The sequence below is a fragment of the Budorcas taxicolor genome, chromosome 15 (genome assembly GCF_023091745.1).
Source record: "Budorcas taxicolor isolate Tak-1 chromosome 15, Takin1.1, whole genome shotgun sequence".
Lineage (NCBI taxonomy): Eukaryota > Metazoa > Chordata > Mammalia > Artiodactyla > Bovidae > Budorcas > Budorcas taxicolor.
Genome location: NC_068924.1, coordinates 42,609,408 through 42,633,097, shown reverse-complemented (window position 1 = coordinate 42,633,097; position 23,690 = coordinate 42,609,408). Strand labels below are relative to the sequence as shown.

The window sequence follows — 23,690 nt, the reverse complement described above, 5'->3', positions numbered from 1 at the left end:
AATTGCAGGGCATTATCCAAGATGTTATTTTTCCATTGATGTGCTATACAGATGCTGATGAGGAACTTTGGCAAGAAGACCCTTATGAATATATACGCATGAAGTTTGGTGAGGACATTTTACTTTTTTAGAAACAAAATATGTCAGTAGTTAAGGTTCTGTATGATAAACCTTGAATATTGAGGCCTCACCTTAAGGGACTGAAAAATTTTCCCTTATTTTAATATAATTTATCCATTATTAAGTCATTTGGGAAGTTTTTCATTAGTTTGGTCATTTGATAATGATAATCCTCATTTTTAGCAGATGTAAATACAGTAGTGTTAGCAGGTTATGACTGTTGGATATACCTCTGGTACCTGCCAAAATTGTTAGAAATTCAAGGGTACACCTTAACACGAAGTATCTGAACTGTGCTTTTGGATCCCATGACAGTCATCATGTGTATGGAAATTGAGAAGACGCATACAGGAAGCTGGAGTCTCTGCATGAAACTAAAGAATTATAATTTGGCTAATGTTGAGTATTAGTTTTTCTTCCTACCAAAATCTCATATACTTTCGGTAGTTTGTATTTTTGTGACCCCATTGTGAAAATTCTCACAGTAGTGGGGTTTTGTATGATAGAAAATAATCATTGGGAGAAGTTAATGGATTAAGATTTAATTTGTACAGGAAAGACAAGGCATTAGGCTTTTGCAAAATTCTATGGAGATTTGAATTTGTTTTCATGCTTGCCTTCTATGAAGATTTAGCAAAAATTTAAGGTCCTTTTTTGTTATCACTGAGCATCATTTGTAAATTATATGAAAATGTTTGAAAAATTTGAAATTACTATTTTTCTGTATTCTGTGTTAATTTTAAATTTTTTCTCCAGATGTATTTGAGGATTTCATCTCTCCAACCACTGCTGCCCAGACGCTCTTGTTTACAGCCTGTAGTAAGAGGAAAGAGGTGGGTTATTTAGTATGTGGATAACTTTTGCTTTAATATTTAAAATATGTTCATATATACACTTAGGGTGTTTTTTTGTTTATTTTATTGAAGTATACTTCATTTACAGTAGTAATTTCTACTATTCAGCATAGTGATTCAGTTACATATATAGTTTATCACAGGATATTGAATATATTTCACCCTGCTATACAGCAGGACCTTGTTGTTTATCTATTCTGTATATAATAGTTTGCATCTTCTAATCTCAAACTTTTAGTTCTTAATGGTTACTTAAGATCCTCTTGTCATCGGTGATTTAGAAGGATTTTTGGATATCCAGTAAAGCAGTACTTTTCTCTGTTAATCTAGGTACTACAAAAGACTATGGGATTTTGCTACCAGATTCTCACAGAACCAAATGCTGATCCTCGAAAAAAAGATGGAGCCTTGCATATGATTGGTTCTTTAGCCGAAATACTTCTGAAGGTATTAGTGTGTGTGTGTGCACGCACACGTGCATGCAATTAGTTTGTTTTAATAATGGCTAAATTGAGGTACAGTTCATATACCAGGGAATACCCTGTAGCTCAGATGGTAAAGAATCTGCCTGCAGTGCAGGAGACCCGGGTTTGATCCCTGGGTCGGGAAGATACCCTGGAGAAGGGAATGGCAACCCAATCCAATATTCTTGCCTGGAGAATTCCATGGACAGACCATGGGGTTGCAAAGAGTCGGACACGACTGAGCAATTTTCATATACCATATGGTTTGTCCATTTAAAGTATACAGTTCGGTTGTTTTTCTTATAAAGAGTTGTGCCACCGTCAGCTCTGATTTCAAAGAGTTTTCATCATTCCCCAAAGAAACTTTTAGAAGTCACTCCCCATTTTCTCCCAAATCTCCTAGCCCTAGTTGTAATCTCCTTTATGTCTCTGATAATGGATTTTTCTATTCTGGACATTTCATATAAATGGAATACATACCTGTGACTTGAATTGCTGATCAAATGTCGAGAGACTGTTGGACTGTTTTCCAAAGTGGCTATACCATTTTTTATGTATTAATTAGCAGTGTGTGATGGTTCCATTGTCTTTGTCTTTATCAACACTTGGCTGTTGTCTGTCTTTTAAAGTTATAGCCATCCCAGTTGGTATCAAATGGTAATTTTACTGTGGTTTTAATTTACATTTCCCTCACGACTAATGATACTGAGAATCTTTTTTTATGCTTATTGTCCAGTCTTCCTCAGAGAAATTTCTGTTCAAATCTTTTGTCCATTTTAAATGGAGGTATTTTTTTTTTACTGTGATTTGTTAGAGTTCTGATATATATATATATATATATTTTTTAATCTAATTTTTTTGGCCACACTGGGTGGTTTGTGGGATCTTAGTTCCCATCTAGGGATCAAACCTGGACCCTTGGCGGTAAAAGTGTAGAGTCCTAACCTCTGAACCACCAGGGAATTCCCTGTATATTCTAAATGCTATGCTTTTAGAAAGCTTTCAAATACAGTTGCCCTCTGAACAACATGGGTTTGAACTTCTTTCAGGTCCACTTAACATGTGGATTTTTTTAAGTAGTAAATACTACAGTTGGTTGAATCCACAAATGGAGTTGTTTGAATCCACAGATGCAGAATCACAGATACGCAGGGCTAATTGCAAATTAAGTGGCAGATTTTCAACTGCACAGAGGGTTGGTGTGCCAACCGCCTCATTATTCAAAGATCAGCTGTATGTGATTTGCAAGTATTTTCTGCCATTCTATGGATTATCTTTTATCTTTTCACATTCTTGATGGTGTCCTTTAAGGTACAGTTTCTTACGATTTTGAAAGTGTGTTCTATATTTCTTTGTTATTGCTTTTGCTGAAGGTAATTCTTTTTGCATGAATTATTTTCTTTTCATATTGTATTAAATTGTAGTGTTTTTTCTTCTCAGAAAATTGGTTTTGCTGGAAATTTGTAAACCTGAATATATCCCTTCCCATTATTACCTTGAGAACAGAATATTTCTCAATCTATGCTGTATTGTTCATGTAGAACTTTTCCAGAGAGGTTCTTTCATTATAATTTTATAAGAGAAAAATGTTTTATAAGATAAAGAATAAAATTAACCATTCTTCTATTACTTAAACATCACTGGTGTTAATGTTCGACATAATTGCTTTGTAAACAAATGATGTAAAAGGATTAAAAAATGTATAGTGATTTTGATGTTAATGTTTGAGAATTAGAAAATTGGATATGGATCTTGGGGTTCAAAATTCCAGAATAAATATGTTTTTACATCATTAGTCATTTTAAGGATTTGTGTATCTGTTTGACATTTGAGATGATTATATTTGTTTATTTTTACAGAAAAAGATCTACAAAGATCAGATGGAATACATGTTGCAGAATCATGTATTCCCTCTCTTCAGCAGTGAACTAGGCTACATGAGAGCCAGGGTATGTATGTTTAAAGCTGTGTTGTTGTGTACATTTATGTCTTCAAATGAATAACCGCTTCTGTGGACTTTTATATGGAAGCTTTTAGATGTTCACTTTAAAACCCTGTTTGTTGAAATGGCTGCTCATAATGTGTGCATAGTTTCCATCTGTGTCTGATAGCAGCATCTGTCTGCGTTTTGCATTCAGATCTTGCTATCCACACAAATGTCGTGCAGCCAGAGAATAAGTTGGGATCATAGTACTGGTCTAGTGTGGTCTCTTGACTTCATCTCCCACTGGCCAGCCTCCAAATTCCCACACAAGAACTTTGGCACTAGAAATATTGTCACATGGTAGAATTTAATGTAAGACACCTATAGTAACTCACTGCATTTTTTTTTTTTTTAAAGGCTTGCTGGGTCCTTCACTACTTTTGTGAAGTGAAGTTCAAAAGTGACCAGAACTTGCAAACAGCCCTAGAACTGACCCGAAGATGTCTGATCGATGATAGGGAAATGCCTGTTAAAGTGGAAGCTGCCATTGCTCTTCAAGTGCTGATCAGCAATCAAGAGAAAGGTAAAAGATTTGTATATATAAGACATAGTCCTAGAAACTTGACATATTGTCTTCCTTTTTATTTGAAGGTATTTCTTGTTTACTCTTTGGTATGCATTGATTTGGGTTTTAAGGAGTTTTAGCTGTTAGCACCAGAAGTTTTTTTCTCTTTCTCTTACAGCTAAAGAGTATATCACACCATTCATCAGACCCGTCATGCAGGCTCTTCTTCACATTATAAGAGAAACAGAAAATGATGATCTTACCAATGTAATTCAGAAAATGATCTGCGAGTATAGTGAAGAAGTTACTCCTATTGCAGTAGAAATGACACAGCATTTGGTATGTTATTTGATCAGTAATGTTTGCATTGCTTAGATTACAGCAGGTGTTTTCACAGAGCTTACTGTATATCAGGCACCATTCTAAGTCCTTGATACATATTTTAACGCATTTGATTCTCATACAGTCCTATGTGAGGAATATTCCTATACAGAAAGAAAATGTGAGTTATGAAAAGGCTAATTAACTTGCCCAAGTTAGAAGGGGTGGGGCTAGGGTCCACACCTGTGCTGTGTGCCGCTGCAGTGCATAGTTGTCGACATGTACTTACATTGCATTGTGACTAACTTGTTTGTGTGATTTCCTAGAATGCTTTATACCAACTTAGAATAGGAATACTAGTTATAAGTAGATTTTTAAAGTGAAATTTGTTAAAATAGTTTTTTTATATTTGAGCTTTGTGTACAGTACATAGCCCTGAACTGAGAATTAACAATGTTAATTATTTAACGGTAATAGAAAATATGGACATGTACCCAGCAGCTATCCATTCATATTCCCTATACAGTGATATATTTGGTATAGTTTATAGTCTTGCTAAATATTGAGATTTGAAGAATCTGAGTCTTGTTATTTGCTGCGAATGTTCTTAACAGCTGATTTTGAATTGGGTAAAGACATTTGAGTAAATATAGTTGTTGTTCAGTCACCAAGCTGTGTCTGACTCTTTTGTGACCCATGTATTGTAGCCCACCAGGCTCCTCTGTCCATGGGATTTCCTAGGCAAGAATACTGGAGTGGGTTGCCATTTCTTTCTCCAGGGGTTCTTCCCAGCCCAGGGATCGAACCCACATCTCTTGCATTGATTGGAAGGTAGATTCTTTACCACTGAACCTCTTGGGAAGCCCAAATAAATGCAGTAGTGTTCATTAAAATAATATATTACATTTATAATAAGCTGATGATTAGCTGTGACACCTCATAATTAATAACTTTGCTCAGAATATCTTCAAAATGATTGAATTCTGTGGCAACAAAAACTTTGGTGACTAATATTTGATGATTAGTATTTGAACATTGTCAAATGTTGAGCTGTGCTAAGTCACTTTAGTTGTGTCTGACTCTTTGTGACTCCATAGACTGTGGCCCAGCAGGCTCCTCTGTCCATGGAATTCTCCAGGCAAAAATACTGGAGTGGATTGCCATTTCCTTCTCCAGGGGATCTTGCCAACCAGGAATCAAACCCTCATCTCTTAGTTCTCCTACATTTGCAGGCGGGTTCTTTACTAGTAGCGCCACGTGGAAGCCCCAAATGTCAGCCAGTAATACTAAACGTTCATAATATTAAGCATTTTCTATGCCTTGCCTCATTTAATCTTCACAGTATCTCTATGAAGATGTCAGGAAAAAGAGGTTGAGTAGTCTGTTTGAAGTGACCCAGTAAGTGGTAGAGCAGTACCATTGACTGTATAATATTAATTAATTTGGAAATGCCAATCAGTTGTGCTGTCTCAGTGAGAACATTTTAAAAACTATGTTTTAGTCAAAAATATGTGTATACTGCTTTAAGGGCAAAGCTTAATTATATTCTGTTCATTGTAGGCAATGACTTTTAATCAAGTAATCCAGACTGGGCCAGATGAAGAAGGAAGTGATGATAAAGCAGTTACTGCTATGGGAATCCTGAATACCATCGACACGCTTCTTAGTGTAGTTGAAGATCATAAAGAAGTAAGAAAATAATCCAGTGCTATAAAAGTTGTAGGGAATTTCAAGCCATTCTTCATCAGCTGTTCTGTGCTTTTGGGGGACCTCTGACATATAGTCTTTGGTCATCTTCTCACATATCTTGATTTTTGCTATCTTTTAACTAGTAGTACCCTTTTCATAGTACCTTACAAATATTTTAGAAGGAATAGGAGGGAAGTATTTGTATCTTTGCCTCAAAGCTCTGAGTTTGGGGTTACCTTTCTCAGATCTAAAAGTATATAGTGATTCCTAGGAAAACGTACTCTTGCTGGTTTTCCTTTTTAATAAAAAAGTTTTTTAGTTAGGGTATAATCCATATAACATATACCACCTTAAGCATTTTTAGGTGTACACTGTATGTATTCCAAATGGATGTCCTGCTTCCTGCACTTTTTAACATTATGATGACTTTTAGGAATTTGGGATCCAGTTGAGGATCATACTGATAATTAAAGGGGAATTTGTATGTTCTATCTATCTTGTATAACTTGGGTGCCCTGCTCACTGTTAGATAAATGGAGCTGACTTAAAAATTACTGGGAGTGGTAGGATTAACGCCTTCTTTTAAATAATTTTTCAGTAAGCTATTGATTTGTATCTCTGTTAACTTCACTTACATCTGGCTGAATTACACACAAGATTTTAGTCTCTGCAGAATGACGTGGATGTGGCTCCCTTTTTCTAGGAAAAATTTTTTTCTTTATAGTAAACTGTACTTGTTATTTCTTGTTTGTCTGATTGTAATAGTATTGTATTAAGTTTCATTGCCAGATTGATTCACAATTTTGAAACATTCCATTTTGAAACAAAGGCTTAAAATAATTTGTTGACAATATTGACTTTACATTTAAATGCATTGAATTATTATATATTATTTAATAATTCACTCAGTGTGCTGCAATTCCATATGATTTTTTTCTTTTTGTTTAGATAACCCAGCAGCTTGAAGGAATCTGCTTGCAGGTCATTGGAACTGTTTTACAGCAGCATGTCTTAGGTGGGTACCTCTGATTGTTCTAAGAATATCCTACTATTTCATATGAGCAAGCATTGTCCTAATGACTTGGTATTCTCTTTTAGAATTCTATGAGGAGATCTTCTCTTTAGCACACAGTTTGACATGTCAACAAGTGTCTCCACAGATGTGGCAGTTACTACCTCTGGTATTTGAGGTTTTTCAGCAAGATGGTTTTGATTACTTTACAGGTAGGTCAAATCATCATAGAAATACTTAGGGTTCCCCTTGTTTGTATTCAGTTTTAGTATATCACTTGAACATAAAGTTTTGCATATTCTTAAGTGCTTCCTTATTTGCATAAGTTATCAATAGTAATTAATGCTCCAAGATGACCCTAACATTGATTTCCATTATACATTTTGATTTAGTTATCACTTGAGATTTTTTTCCCTAAAACACATATTCTTAAGTTTCTGTTTCCTGTCAGTCTTCTTTGTATAATCTTTAACATAATCTTTATGTTTACTAAATATGAAGGAATATACTTTAATAATAGGCTCATTTTTACATTTAATTACAAATAAATAATTAAAAGTGAATGTTAGGGACAAAACATTCAGACTTGCTTCTTTTTCTTAGATTTTTCAGAAACAGCATTTATGTTAGTAAAGATATTTAACTTACACTTTTTATTAATACAGATATGATGCCTCTGCTTCATAATTACGTAACAGTTGATACAGACACACTTCTATCTGATACCAAGTACCTTGAAATGATATACAGTATGTGCAAAAAGGTAGGTCACCCTAATACAAGAACATGTGAGCCTTGTGCTATAAAAAGTACAAAATTGTAAAGAGACATGATACTACATCATGGTAAACATAATATCATATGAGTTTGAATTAAGGGTTATTTAAAAGTTATCAACAAAATGGCTTTGATTCCTAGATCTCTAATTGATGACTTGGCAAGTGTTTATGTCTACCTTCTGGTACTTAATTAGAGCTACATTTCTTGATTTTAGTGTCTGGACGTTATCTTAGCTTATTCCCTGCTAAGTTTTGAATCAAAAGAAGAAAAGACCAGAAATGATTAACGATGTTTTATAAAGAACATTCTCAGACTCAAAGATATAGAAAACAAACTAATGGTTACCAAAAGGGGAGGGAGGGTATAAATTATGAGATTGGGATTAACAGGTACAAACTACTATATATAAAATTAATAAGAACAAGCTCCTACTGATGTTCAAATAAATAATAAACCATAATGGAAAATAATATGAAAAAGAACGTGTATATTTATGTGTGACTTCCCTGGTGGCTCAGTTGGTAAAGAATCTGCCTGCAGTGCAGGAAACCCAGGTTCGATCCCTGAGTGGGGAAGATCTCCTGGAGAAGGAAATGGCAACCTACTCCAGTATTCTTGCCTGGAAAATGTCATGGACAGAGGAGCCTGACAGGCTACAGTTCATGGGGTCGCAAAGAGTTGGACACAACTTAGTGACTAAACCATATGTATGTATAAGTGAATCAACTTTGCTCTACACCAGAAACGAATACAACATTGTGAATCAACTACTTCAATAAGGAAAACAGAAAGGAACTCCTTGGAGGCTGTGGGTTTATAGTAGCTGTACAGTATTAGTAAATAGCAAGATTGTAAAATCTGAAGGTTCATTTTTAAAGAGTCAAAAGTACTAGGCCATTTTTGGAAAATCATAAGATACATATACATGGTGAATGTTGCTTTTTTTTTTCCTCTTAAGAAGTAGGAGATAAAATGATTGATTGGGGCCCTTTGATATCAGAGTCAATGTAATTGCTAACATGAGTTCCTTACATTATTTGTTGAGAGCTCTCAGTCTGTTGTTTAAAATCAGACATTAGAAAATGATTTTCCTCCATGAAGTTTTTAGATGTGTTTGTCATCCTCATTCTTTCTGAACACTTAGTCGCAGAATAATCATCTAGTTATGTTATTATTTATTGCTAATTGTTGATGTTCTAGGAACAGAGATAGCTATGCCATCTACACTTCTATTTTAAAACACTTATCCTTAGCCCTTTGATTCCTCTAGTGCTAATGAACATGTGAATTACATGCTTTTATTTCTTCTCTGGGGACAACTTCTGCCATCAGCAGACAATCCATTGCCAGTATTTTTTTTTTTAGACACCGTGGTTTTCAACTTGTTAGAGTCCAGAATGGCACAACAGGGGAGGTCCTTTGATTATTTAGACCAATGTTACAGACAGACAACTCCAAATCCTTACAGTTCTTTAGACTGTAGTCTGTGCAATCACTCATATTTATTTATTAGACTCTGTTAAATACTTAAGCAGTTATAGACTGATTTAAAGGTTTTGAGACGCCTCCTTGCAGTTTATATTTTGTGTTGATCAGGTTCTTACAGGAGTTGCAGGAGAAGATGCAGAGTGTCATGCAGCAAAATTGCTAGAGGTTATCATTCTGCAGTGCAAAGGGCGTGGCATTGACCAGGTCAGTGAAGCCATTAATGATTCAGCTTGCAGGATTCAGAGAGGGAATCTTTCCCTTCCCTGTTTGTTTTTGGGCATTTGTTATATATATATATTGTATGTTGTATTATTATGACACCAAGATAACATGTTAAGATTGTTTAAAATTTAATCAATCTTTAATAGTGATCATATACTTAATATGTATGGAAAGAAAATGATTACCACAGTAAGGTTAGTCAGTAGGAATATTTTGAATCCATGATTGCTGTTGTCGTGGGGTTCTCATATCTCAGTGAAGACTGATTTTTCTCTAAAATTGGATTTCCCACTGAAATGCTTCAGCAATAAAAATTATTGGATCATTTAATGGAAAAGGGTTTAGTTGAGGAAACCAGAAAATTAATATGGGTAGGATAGTTAATGCCTATTACTGACAGTTTTGAAATGTTTTTCTGTCTTTCTCTATAGTGTATTCCCTTATTTGTGGAAGCAGCTTTAGAGAGGCTGACAAGAGAGGTGAAGACAAGTGAACTTCGAACAATGTGCCTGCAAGTTGCCATTGCAGCTTTGTATTACAATCCACACCTACTTCTCAATACCTTAGAAAATCTTCGCTTCCCTAATAATGTTGAACCAGTTACAAATCATTTTATTACACAGTGGCTTAACGATGTTGATTGTTTCTTGGGGTAAGTGACATGTACTGGGTCTTTGTTTATATAACTTTGTGAGGAACTGCAAAATTTTTTTAAAGAAAATATTTTATTTTTTTCAGGCTTCACGACAGAAAGATGTGTGTTCTGGGCCTATGTGCTCTTATTGATATGGAACAAATACCACAAGTTTTAAATCAGGTTTCTGGACAGATTTTGCCAGCTTTTATTCTTTTATTTAATGGATTAAAAAGAGCTTATGCCTGCCATGCAGAACACGAGAATGACAGTGATGATGATGATGAAGCTGAAGATGATGATGAAACGGGTAAGGGATTTGCAATGTCGGAAGCCAGTCTTACTACCTAGTTAGAAATATCACTGGACTTATTCCTTTAGCCCTTCTTCTAATGAAATGTGGGATCATAGCCAAATATTTACACGTTCATTCATTCATAGACTCTCACTAGATTCCCACTAGAGTGTAAGGTCCATGAGGGCAGAACTTTCAGCTGTATCTCCATTACATAAAGCAGTTCTAGGCAGAAATGGCACCCCACTCCACTACTCTTGCCTGGAAAATCCCACGGACGGAGGAGCCTGGTAGGCTACAGTCCATGGGGTACGACTGAGCGACTTCACTTTCACTTCTCACTTTTATGCACTGAAGAAGGAAATGGCAACCCACTCCAGTGTTCTTGCCTGGAGAATCCCAGGGATGGGAAAGCCTGGTGGGCTGCCGTCTATGGGGTCGCACAGAGTCGGACACGACTGAAGCGACTTAGCAGCAGCAGCAGCAGGCAAAAATGATTTGGTTTGGGGTTTTTAGTGTTTGTGAGCATCTAATATATTTCACCTGTGAGACACTATAGACTGCAAGAGTAAAAATAGATGTTAAGTTATTGTAATGGTTCCAAAATATGATAATTGCCATTTTTGTCTTTTATCATATATTATCTTAGCCAGCCTTTAAAAAAAATCTCGTAAAAGGTATTCTTGTGGAAATAACAAACTGTTGCTTTACTATTGGTATTTATTTGGTTTGGTAAATACCATAAGGATCAGAGCATGCCAAGTGCTGGCTCTCATTCAGTCCATTTTCCAACTTTAGAATCTGTATATAATATTAGAATACTGGAACCTAGATTATTAACAATTGTGGTTAGTTTTCTTAGATTGCTGTGAGAGTTTTTTTCTGTTTATTGCTGAATGTGTATTTAAACACCAATTCTTGGAACTCTCCCTTAAATTTATTCAGTTGTGATTTTCCAACAATGATCGTTGTCAGTGAGTTACAGTGAGTAACAGAATATTTCAGTGTTAACAAGAACACCTTTTTATGACTTGGCAGAGGAACTGGGCAGTGATGAAGATGATATTGACGAAGATGGGCAAGAATATTTGGAGATTCTGGCTAAGCAAGCGGGTGAAGATGGAGATGAGGAAGACTGGGAAGAAGATGATGCCGAAGAAACTGCCCTGGAAGGCTATTCTACAATCATTGATGATGAAGATAACCCTGTTGATGAGTATCAGATATTTAAAGCTATATTTCAGAGTAAGTTTACTTGTTCTGTGTAATTCAGATAGTTCCATATGAACCATTTTCCTGAATCAAACTGTTCTTCTTTATGTCTGCCCCCTAAAGAAGAGATGGGGGTATATCAAACCCAAACTAGAATATGATTTAGGATTGTTAGGCAGAGTAACCAAAGTTACTTCTCCTATTGCCTTAGAGATTCAGAGTATTTTCCTCATCCTATTATTTTACTTTTATTTAGGTCATAATTTTGAAATAGGCACATCACAGGAAAATGATATACTTCATTGTAGCCTCCCAGATTTCCCAGAATTATCTACCCTTATGTTTCTTGTATTTGTGTGTATTTTTCCCCCTGGCTAAACCTGTGCTTAACTATCTGAGAATTTGACCATTTTTTTACATGTAGAGTCTTGGGAATCTTTATTCTTTTCTCCTGCTTCACAGTGTGTGGCTACAGACTGCTGGGTGCCACTTTTTGTTTTTGATCATCATTTGCTTGGATTTCAACAAAATACAACATCAGTGTTCTTTAACCTAGCTTAAGAAATTTGAACCTCCTTTCCTTCCAGTTAACTGCTTTCCTATTTTATCATTCCCATACATTATGAATTTTGATGTAGAATAAATTCTCTGATAAGCAAAGCATTAATCTTCCAAACCCACGACAAAGCAATTTTGATGCTGGGTTGCGGAAGTGCAAGTAATTGTTTTGGGGCTATGTGACAGGCTGTTAAAATTGAAGTGCAAGAACTGACTGGCTTTTGTCCTTGACTTTGTATTTTGTATACTTAAACACATGTTAATTCCTAAATGATGGTTTATAATAGAAGGCTCATGCACAGTAAAGGCAGTAAAGTAGAAGTAGAATATCATGAGGAAATTAGTTTTCATTCTTGGGAATTACTCTGTAAAATTTTTTTATTTTGTGGAAAGCCTTTATAGAGAACATTTTCTCTCACTCAGCATACACACACACCCCTTTCTGTAGCTAATTGAAACACAGACGTGGGGTTAGACTTGTTACCATTATATATATCAGCTTATCTAGTGTGTGTTTTCATTAAACAGTGAGATTTTTAACACCCGGTCTTGTAGTATGCTGGGAAATTTTGTTATTCCTTCTTATGGGTTGTATTCGACCACTATTTGAAGTGAAGTCGCTCAGTCGTGTCCGACTCTTTGCGACCCCATGGACTGTAGCCTACCAGGCTCCTCCCTCCATGGGATTCTCCAGGCAAGAGTACTGGAGTGGGTTGCCATTTCCTTCTCCAGGGGATCTTTCCGACCCAGGGATCGAACCCAGGTCTCCCGCATTCCAGGCAGATGTTTTAACCTCTGAGCCACCAGGGAAGCCTGACTATAATATAAAAATATGTGAGCATTTTAAGTACTGCAGAGTACCTTTCTATGGAAAGACTACATATATTTAAGAAAGATTTTTGAAGAAGAAATGCAGAAAAAGAATTTATTTTGTACCATTCATCTCTTTTTTTAAGGTTTCTGGGTTTTGTTTTTTAATGTAGGAATTTGAGAATTATTCAGAATGTGGGAATGTGTCCGTTTTTAAGTTGCTTTAACTCTGAATCTTCTAAGGAGTTTGAGTTAACTTTATTTCTAGTTTCCCTACTTTGTTACTTGTTAGATAACAACTGATGTAGGTTCTATTTACTAACGGTGAGGATTTTGAGCGTGATTAGATTTTTGAGGCATAATGCTAAACCATAAATTTTTCCCCTGTATGTTTTTCTCACAAGCAATTTAAAGTACTGTAGGTAATTATTGGAAAATATAAACGAGATCAGAATTTCAGTACTGGAGGTAGAGTAGGGGGAACAAAATCGTAGAGAACTACCAGGACTCTTACCACCCTTTTTTACCTTGTTTTCCTTTTGATAGCTATACAAAATCGTAATCCTGTGTGGTATCAGGCCCTGACTCATGGTCTTAATGAAGAACAAAGAAAACAGTTACAAGATATAGCAACTCTAGCCGATCAAAGAAGAGCAGCCCATGGTATGTTCCTTGACCCTCTTTAATGCAATTAATAACTTTGATACACCTTTAAAATTTAAATTTGGTGATTTAAAATTATGAAAAAGCTACAGTTGTTGGAAGTGATAAGAAATTCACTCTACTCTGTAGGAATGAGATGAATTTTGGTTTTGGCCACAATTTCTTGATTTTAAGTGTAGGTGAAGACTATAATAAGGTTGCTAAATCTCCTGGGGCTAGTTTGATAGTGGAAAATTCTGAAAACTGCAGTTTCTTAAAAGTATATTAAAGACATACATTATTTCTTTTCATCAGTAAACATTTCATGGTTAACAATATATAAATGCTTTTCAATATAGGATATTTTAGGTAATACACATTCTAACAGTTTTGTAGGTCTTAATAACTGTGAGTCAGACTAGTTTTATATTCAGCAAGGGTCCTCCTTATAAAAAAGGAAGTATTTATACCTCCTTTCTAAAGTATTTATATTTGAATTTGCTTGCAGTAAATTCATTAGCTGTTACTACCTTTGGAATTGGATCCTATTGATTCACTGTTTGACTCTAAATAGGGTATTTAAAGATTTTTCTTTTTAAACAATGGGAAGTGAAAATTGGCTAAGAAGTCTACAGCGTACAGGAGAGTTCATCTTCTCTACATATTACACACTTCTCTTCTTTACATATGGAAGGAGAACAGAGACCAAAGTTTGGAACTTCCTGGCTAATGTTGGTGGTTTAGCTGTTGTTAATGTCTGTTGGTTCCTTCTGTTCTCCAAAGTAGTAAGCTGATCGAATGCGCTACCAAACGTTTCCTTTTTGTTTTTCTAGAATCCAAAATGATTGAGAAACATGGAGGATACAAATTCAGTGCTCCAGTCGTGCCAAGTTCTTTCAATTTTGGAGGCCCGGCACCAGGGATGAATTGAGTTACCACTTTCCTTCCTGCAGTGTGATTGTAGTGAAGAGCTTGTGTTCCTCCTAGTAGCGGTTCCAGAACTGGTTCATGTTATCTACTCTAAACTAATTGATCAATAGATGGACAAAGAAACTCCAGAAGGTGGGACTTGATCATGCAACTTGGCACTGAAAATGAAACTAGAGGGATTTTCACTGGGGAGGGAGGTAACTTGGGGGGTAGGGAGTATTTTCTTTATTTTTTGAAGAAAGTAAGGATTTGACTGAAAGTTCAAGTGACACTGTGGAAATCTGCAACAGGAGGGGATGTCATGAAGGCAGCTTTTCTTTTTCTGAGGAAAAAAATAGGCATGGGCTACAGGACTATTTAAAATGTCTCATTTACAGTATAAGCTCAAAGGTAGATGTAATTTTTACACCTATGAGTATTTGTCCAATTTCTGTCTCTCCTTCACCATTGGGTATCTATTCTTTATATGTAAATAAGATAAGGTAATCGATAGCCTTATTCAGTCTTCATCATTTTCATTCATCAAAGATTGTTCCTATGTAGATTATTGGACATTTATTGTAGCACTACATAACTGATTAAAAAAAAATCTGTAAATGAATTAGCACTTTCATATTGAAACAAGCCTGCTAGCCTATGTATAAAATAGCAAAATGTTTGCTGTTTATAAAAAGATGGGATGTAATGGGGTGGGGGGCAGGGGTAATTTCAAGTTATTAATTTAAAAATGAATTAGCAATTTTGTACCTGGTGACTTTGTGGTGCACTCACCTCTGATAGTGACTTGAATTCGGTATGTTAAAAGGGGTTAGTGATATTTCATTGCTGCTAAAAATGGCAACTCCCTCTGTGTCCTGTTTTTTTCTTAAAGCTCTCAGTGTACAAGTGGATATTTGGGTACAAGACCTTACTGTAACAAAGAGGAAAGGTGATATTTGAAGCATGTAAATTGGATATAAAGTTCTACTCTTAAAGAGTTGATCAAAGAGTATGACTAAACATCTATATATGCAATCTATTAAAAGAACTTAATTCGGCTCTTATGTCTTGATTTGATTGCAGTTTTTTTCTAATTATAAATTTTTTCCTCATTGATCTATTTTTATCCTATAACTAGAAAGAATAGGAAATGCACACTTTTAAAATTGACATTTAACACCTGCCCACCTCCCTTTCCCGTCTCCTCTGTCCCTCTTGTTGATGCTGGTATCTGATAGGCTGAGGCACAGGGTTCCCTCCAAAAACCACTGTTGATACCACTGCAAAAACAAGCCAGGAACAAGACAGCGTGGAGAGGTTGGCTTGCTTCCCTCTCTTCTAACTGCATGTTCAAAAATAAGCTGTTATTGATCTTGAACATCTGTCAGATGAGTCATACATTGGGTTATTTTTTTATATACATGTATACACGATATTTCAAATTGAAAGCAACATCTCAATGGATTCAAAACTATTGAGTGCTGTTGTCTATAACAGACTAGAAAATTTGTAAATGTAAAAATGAAACAAATGCACATATTATTTAAAATGCATAATGAAAACCCATTGGTGTTGTGTTTTTCTTGTATGCCAGTAATTAAGCCACTGTTGGCATTGTTTGGTTTTCTGTTTTAACACTGAAGGAGTGAGAGTATTTCCTATATTTATGAATTTACTATGAAAATCTTGGCAAAAAAAGAAAAAAATGTTGGTCTGAAATGTGTGGGTGAAAATTGTTAATCAAGTGTGTTTCTACTTTTTCGCCCCAAGTTGAACACCATCTGTAAACCCTAGGTTGCTTCAGGGGATTTCATTATTACATAAAAGTCATAAAATTAAAATGGAGTAGTTGTATATATGCAACATTATGTACAGAGGGGAAGTGCTGAATAGTATTAAACGTTTTCGTCTTCCTTTACCTTTTATCCCCTACCTAATATCTAGTCTACTTTTTTAAATTTCAAATTTCACTGCTCTTTGAATTGATAATTTCAATTTTCACATTGTTATTGGAAACCATATTAATAAAGGTTTTAGTTATTCCCATGCACAGTATCAAAATTCTCGGTTGCTGAGATTTTGTTTCAAGGAAATGTATTGGCATGTCTTTGAGATCAAGTTTTATTGTCTCCTCTGTCATACAATCCAAACTAATCTACATTTATGAATTTTTGACTGAAATGAAAGACCTTAAAATTAAACTATATTTAATATTAAATATTGTTCAAATGGTAGTTTCTAATGCATCAAATATACCTCGATTATTTTCAGTATTTCCTTAAATATAACATCAAATTTCTTATAGATTATGAATCTTGATAATGTATCAGTGTTTTTAAATAAGGTTATAGGACTTTTAGATAACTTTTTGAGAGTAGTATTTATAAACTTGTAATTAGTTGCATGTGGATTTTATTTATTTCTTTAACATACAGCATTTCCCACAGTTTCACTAATCTATAACTTATTTTTTAATTTATACAAGTTAATTCTGATTTTGTTTGGGTTTCAGTGTGTCTTTTTTAATGGCTGACATTAGCATAAAATCTTCACTTTTTTGTAAACCTAAGCCATCCATTTTTATAAAAGCTATTCGTTTATCAGTATTAAATAAAAGATGTTAATCTATTTCTCTGCAGGTAACAGAATGGTGATTACTAATCTACATGCCTTACCAGGATAATGACTGCTATGTTCACCTCTTGAAGAGACCAGAGTGTAGAGCAGGGGTGGTCATACCACAGTACTGTGGCTATGTTCAGTTCCAGATATAGTCCCTGAAGCAAGCATTTAGAAAAAGTTATTAGGAATTATATTAATATACACCACGTCTTTGGGAGGATCTAGCACAATGAATTAAGCATAGTAGGCATTACGTAAGTGTTTGTGAAATAAATGACCTAAAATTACATTAAAACATTGGTTATTAAAATGTCACTTCTGTTCTATGTAATTTTAAGTTTTGGTGAATGTTGATCCCTTCTGAAGTTGAGATTTTGCCATTGATGAGGTTGGCCACCCTTGCAATAATAGCACTTCAGTGCATGTGGTTTTTACAAACGGAAACTAGATATACAGCTAGAAATCCAGAATTTTGTTACTATGAGAGGAATATCTTTTAAATAACTTTTTGAAAGGTAATTCCCCCTTTAGTTTTTTGTTTTTTTTTTAAGTACGGGTGATAGATAGAAATTTATCAATTATATTTGGTATCTGAATCCTATATTTAAGTGCTTCCTACCAGAGTCTTTTTTAAAAGTTCCTTTTAACAGCTTTTTAATAAACTCAAAAAGGAATTTCCTCAATCTGAAAGGCTAAAATTAATGGACTTAATAATGAAAGAATAAAAACCCTTCCCCCTAAGATCAAAAATGCCTCCTGTTGCCACTTCTATTTAGCATTGCACATAGGGTTTTGTTCATTGTTGTTGTTCAGTTGCTACTGTGTCCGACTCTGACCCCATGATCTGCAGAACGCTAGGCTCCTCTTCTCTGTCCTCCACTTTCTCCCCGAGTTTGTTCAAGTTCATGTCCGTTGAGTCAGTGATGCTATCTAACTATTTCATCCTCTCCTTTTGCCTTCAATCTTTCAAAAAGGGTTTAGCCAGGGCAGTTAGGCAGGAAGAAATAAGACATCCAGTGGGAAAGGAAGAAGTAAAATGTATTCTCAGATGACTGATGTCACAGAAAACCCTGAAGAATCCACACACAAAGAGCTAATGACTTCAAGTTTGCAAGGCATAAGGTTAATATACAAATATACAGTTGTATTTCTATACAGCAGGAGTGAAATTAAGAAAATTACATTTATGGTGGTGTTTAGTCACTAAATTGTGTTCAGTTCTTGCCACCCCATGGACTGTAACCCATCAGGCTCCTCAGTCAATAGGATTTCCCAGGCAAGCATACTGCAGTGCAGTGGGCTGTCATTTCCTTCTCCAGGGGATCTTCCCAACACAGGGATTGAAGTCTGCTGCTTGGTTGACAGGTTCTTTACCACTGAGCCACCACCTAGTAAGACTAGGTAACCTTTTTTTTCTTTTTTTTGCTGTAACTTCTGGCTTCTGGGATTTTAGTTCCCCAATCAGGGATTGAACACATGCCCTTGGCAGTTAAAGCACAGAGTCGTAACCACTGACCACCAGGGAATTCCCAAGGATAGATACCTTCTACTGACCAAAGCAATAGAATTGAGAGTCTAGAAATAAACCTGTAAGTTTATTGTCAATTGATTTTCAATAGGGGCTTCCCTCATAGCTCAGTTGGTAAAGAATCTGCCTGCAATGCAGGAGACCCCAGTTCTATTCTTGGGTCAGGAAGATCTGATGGAGAAGGGATAGGCTACCCACTCCAGTATTCTTGGAGTTCCCTTGTGGCTTAGCCAGTAAAGAAATCTACCTCCAATTTGATCCCTTGGTTGGGAAGATCTGATGGAGAAGGGATAGGCTACCCACTCCAGCATTCTGGCCTGGAGAATTTCATGGGGTCACAAAGAGTCGGACACGACTGAGCAACTCTCATTCCTAGGTGGCACTAGTGGTAAAGTATCCACCTGCCATTGCAGGAGACATAGGAGACTCAGGTTCTATCTCTGGTTTCCGAAGATTACCTGGAGGAGGGCATGGCAACCCACTCCAGTATTCTTGCTGGGGAATACCATGGACAGAGGTGCCTGGTGTGCTATAGTCCATAGTATCACAAACAATTAGACATGACTGAAGTCACTTAGCACATACTTAGGCACAATTTTCAACAAGGGTCCCAAAACCAATGTAGGAAAGAATCTTGTAAAAATGGCTCTGCGACAGCTGGGCATATTCTTAGGAAAAGAATTTACGGGTGTAAATCGTGGTGACTGAGCTAGTTTCTTTGATACAACACCAAAGACCAAGAAACAAAAACATGATTTAGATTTCATCAAAACTTTGGTTCAAAGGTTACTTTGGAAAAGTGAAAAAGACTCCACAGGATGGGAAAAAATATCTGCTAATCTTGAGTATATTCAGAATTCAACAAGAAAACCCCAATGTAAGAATGGTAAAGAATCCAATTAGACCTTTCTCCAAAGAAATAAATGGCCAGTTATCTTAGGAAATGCTTAACATCTCTAGTCATTCAGTTCAGTTCAGTCACTCAGTCGTGTCCAACTTTTGCGACCCCATGCACAGCAGCATGGTAGGTTTCCCTGTCCATCACCAACTCCTGGAGCCTGCTCAAGCTCATGTCCATTGAGTTGGTGATGCCTTCTATCCATCTCATCCTCTATCGTCTCCTGCCTTCAATCTTTCCCAGCATCAGGGTCTTTCCAGTGAGTCAGTTCTTTGCATCAGGTGGCCAAAGTATTGGAGTTTCAGCTTCAGCATCAGTCCTTCCAGTGAATATTCAGGACTGTTTTCCTTTAGGAGGGACTGCTTGGATCTCTGAGCAGTCCAAGTGACCCTCAAGAGTTTTCCAACACCACAGTTCAAAAGCGTCAATTCTTCAGCCTCAGCTTTATAGTCCAACTCTCAAGTCCATACGTGACTACTGGAAAAACCATAGCTTTGATTAGATGAACCTTTGTCGGCAAAGTGATGTCTTTGCTTTTTAATATATGCTAGTCATTAGGGAAATGCAGATCAGAATTCATGATGCAGTATTCCTTATCTACTAGCCTGTTTAATCAAAAAGGTACACAATCACAAGTATTGGTGAGGAAGAGAAATCGTACCCCTGTACAGTGTTGGTACAATATAAAATACTTAACTGTTGTATAAAAGTTTGACGGTTCCTTAAAAGGTTGAAAAGTGTCACCTAACAACTCCACTCCCATATATGTGTGTGTGTGTGTGTGTGTGTATACATATGTATCCACACATGTATATATAAAATCTGAGAGAAATGAAGCCTGTCCACACAAGAACTTGGTGCACAGTTGTTCATACTAGCATTATGATAGCCAAGAGCAGGAAACAATCCAAATAGCCACTGGTGAGTGGATAAACAAAAGGTGAAATATCCATACAATCAGATATTTGACAGTAAAAAGGAATGATGTGCAATTACACACTGCAGTGTGGATGAGCTTTGAAAACAAATCAGACATGAGTCCATATATATGAAATGTCAAGAACGAGCAGATCAGTGGATTAGTGGTCACTGGGACGGGTGGGGAGGGAGGACGGAATGGAGTGAGTATAATGGTCGTAGGTTTTCTCTTGGGCATGATTAAAGTGTTTTCCATTAGGTACTGGTGATGGTTGAACAGCCTGGTGAATATACTAAAAACTAATGGTTGAGTTTTCTGGTATATGAGAATCTCAATTTTCAGTTTTAAGTTTCAAGTTTGAAGTTCTCTAAAAAGTAATACTCAATGTTTATTCATTAAGTATAAAGTAAGAGCTAGCTATCCCCATATATAGGGAAAACTGTCTTAGAGATTGTATTCTGCCAATATTTAGTTATTTGAGCTAGGTGCTCTTTTTTTTTTTCTTTAATCACATCACCACCACATCAAACAGCCCTAGCTGGCGCCACACTTCGGCAGGGTGGATAGCAGGAGGAAGAATTCTTTAAAAAAATTTTTTCCTGTAAATGCTGCATCTTTGTTATATATTTCAGTGTAATACAGCATTAGAAATTTAAGACTGAGCCATCTTTTTTTCTGTCTCCTCCCAAAATTACAGCACCTAGTGCTTTTCTATAAAATGGTATCAATCTTACCGTTTATTTGGAGACAAACGCTTCACCTTAAAAAAAAAAAAAACACGAGTATGTCTTTTCAGAAAAATAAAAATCATTTTAAAAACACTGGTTTCATTTCTAGACTATTCTTTACTGCTGAAGTACTACCTACTTACTATGTATATTAGTGAAACTTGGTTTTCCTTTTGTCTGGAATGTTATATTTTAGATTTAAGCAAATGTAATTAGATGCCAAAAATGACTGCTAGAATCTTATGGAGGAAGCCAGTTTCAAAGGAATACCTGGAATCTTCAGGGGCTTTAATTGATAAAATTTTGTAAATAGAGTTCGTTTTCTCTTAGCTTTCCATTAAAATAAACCAAACACATTAACCACAACTAATAATCTTGGAGCTCAGTTATCAGGTGCTATTTTCAAAGATGTAACGAATGAATGGGCTTCTCTGGTGGCTCAGCAGTAGTGAATCTGCCAGCCAACACAGCAGGTGCAGGTTCCATCGATGGGTAGGGAAGATCCCCTGGAGAAGGTAATGGCCAACCACTCCAGGAATCTTGCCTGGGAAATCCCATGGACAGAGGAGCCTGGCAGAATAGAGTCCTGAGGTAGCAAAAGTTGGACACGATTTAGCGACTCATTCAACAACGAATGAATGAATTGGGTTGACAAGTGGTCCATGGGTAGAGTTGGTAAAATTGAAAACTGCACATACTGGAGTTATTATCAATAACTTCAAATGACTGGAGTCCTGCAATTAGCCACTAACAAAACATTACCAGTTTTATCAGCACTATGCTTAAGTCAGCATACATACTGAGAACTATATCTGAGATTGGAAAGGAGTGTTTTAAGTAACATATACTTCTAAAAGTATATTCTGATAAAGCTCTGATTAATGTTTTCAGTGTAGAAGCTGAGTGAGATTAACTGAATGAGTTTATACTGCAGACCAAGGATTCTGGGTCCATGAGCCCTATGAAACTTCGATGTCTTTAGTATATTTTTCATAGCTTTCATTTGAATCTCAAAGGAGTTTTCAAAGTGCTTAGAAACCACTGCTGTTGAGCATTAAAGTGAGACTTGGAGAGAGAGGCAACATCAAGCATTTGAATAATACCTCTGATAGGCACTGTGCTACCTTCTTCTACATTCTCATGTATCTTCCCAATCAACACTTCTGAAGTTTGTTTTTTATTTATTTGCTCTTGGTCTTAGTTGTAGCATGTGAGATCTAGTTCCCTGGTGGGAGATCGAACCCAGGCCCCCTGCATTGGGAGCACAGAGTCTTAACCAGTGGACCACCAGGAAAGTACCTGAAGTAAGATTTTATTTTACAAATGGGGCAAGAGTTTCTAAGACAAGTGACACATCTAACAGCCACAGCTTCCAATGAAGAGCAAATGACTAGCTTGTTTTTAAATTCTTTAGCATTTTAAGAAAAAAAAAAATTCTTCAGTTTGAAAATGAAAGTCGTTCAGTTGTGTTGGACTCTTTGCCACCCCATGGTCTATACAGTCTGTGGAATTTTCCAGGCTAGAATACTGGAGAATACCAGAAAACTGGTAGCCTTTCCCTTCTCCAGGGGATCTTTCTAACCCAGGGATGAAACCCAGGTCTCCCGCATTGCAAGCAGATTCTCCACCCACTGAGCCACCAGAGAAGCCCAGTGTAAGAATTGTAGATTTTTTTCAGTGTTTTTAAAATTCTACAAATTTAGGGGGAAAATGTATTAATAAACCTATTACAGAAATAATTTGGTAACTCAAAGTCACCTTCTCCTAGACATAGTTACTTTTAAGAGTTGAATGCATTGATTTTTTTTACTGAACCACCAGATTTATGGGATCTTCATTTCCCCACCTAGCCCTCAGCAATGAAAGCACAGAGTCCTAACCACTGGACTGCCAGGGCATTCCTTCCACGTTTCTTCTATACACAGAAGAGTAGTTATATCAGTGTGCAAATAAGCCCAAATCAACCAATTCTCCAGAAAATTCTGAGTTAAATGTTTTTAAAAACATAATGGTAACAGTTTTTGAAGAAGGCTAGAACCAGACCACCTCACCTGCCTCTTGAGAAATATGCAGGTCAGGAAGCAACAGTTAGAACTAGACATGGAATAAGACTGGTTCCAAATAGGAAAAGGAGTATGTCAAGGCTGCATATTGTCACCCTGCTTATTTAACTTATATGCAGAATAGATCATGAGAAACGCTGGGCTGGAAGAAGCACAAGCTGGAATCAAGATTGCTGGGAGAAATATCAATCACCTCAGACATGCAGATGACACCACCCTTATGGCAGAAAGTGAAGAGGAGCTAAAAAGCCTCTTGATGAAAATGAAAGAAGAGAGTGAAAAAGTTGGCTTAAAGCTCAACATTCAGAAAACTAAGATCATGGCATCTGTCCCATCACTTCATGGGAAATAGATGGGGAAACAGTGTCAGACAATTTTTGGGGGCTCCAAGGTCACTGCAGATGGTGACTGCAGCCATGAAATTAAAAGATGC

The 23,690-nt window shown here is 36.2% G+C and overlaps 1 protein-coding gene and 1 non-coding gene across 3 annotated transcripts in view; both read left to right on the top strand.

Moving 5' to 3' along the window:
* Positions 1–17,498, top strand: part of IPO7 (importin 7) — a 44,816-nt gene extending 27,318 nt beyond the window's left edge. The window contains exons 10-26 of one of the 2 annotated variants that reach the window (XR_008200652.1): positions 9–108; positions 877–953; positions 1,305–1,421; positions 3,298–3,387; positions 3,780–3,945; positions 4,106–4,266; positions 5,809–5,937; positions 6,886–6,952; positions 7,036–7,161; positions 7,615–7,712; positions 9,326–9,421; positions 9,871–10,091; positions 10,178–10,383; positions 11,407–11,613; positions 13,495–13,611; positions 14,424–14,652; positions 17,139–17,498. Coding sequence is in view for 1 of the 2 variants with exons in the window: in XM_052652566.1 (XP_052508526.1) it covers positions 9–108; positions 877–953; positions 1,305–1,421; positions 3,298–3,387; positions 3,780–3,945; positions 4,106–4,266; positions 5,809–5,937; positions 6,886–6,952; positions 7,036–7,161; positions 7,615–7,712; positions 9,326–9,421; positions 9,871–10,091; positions 10,178–10,383; positions 11,407–11,613; positions 13,495–13,611; positions 14,424–14,521 (2,076 nt within the window). In the remaining variant the exon portion in view is untranslated. Of the gene's footprint in view, positions 1–8; positions 109–876; positions 954–1,304; positions 1,422–3,297; positions 3,388–3,779; positions 3,946–4,105; positions 4,267–5,808; positions 5,938–6,885; positions 6,953–7,035; positions 7,162–7,614; positions 7,713–9,325; positions 9,422–9,870; positions 10,092–10,177; positions 10,384–11,406; positions 11,614–13,494; positions 13,612–14,423; positions 16,709–17,138 lie in introns of those variants that run through there. The other variant, XM_052652566.1, reaches the window with a different exon arrangement.
* On the top strand, positions 3,512–3,694 carry LOC128061077 (small nucleolar RNA SNORA23). Its single transcript, XR_008200692.1, has one exon. It is a non-coding gene; the product is annotated as a small nucleolar RNA SNORA23 (small nucleolar RNA).
* Positions 17,499–23,690: the final 6,192 nt, after the last annotated feature.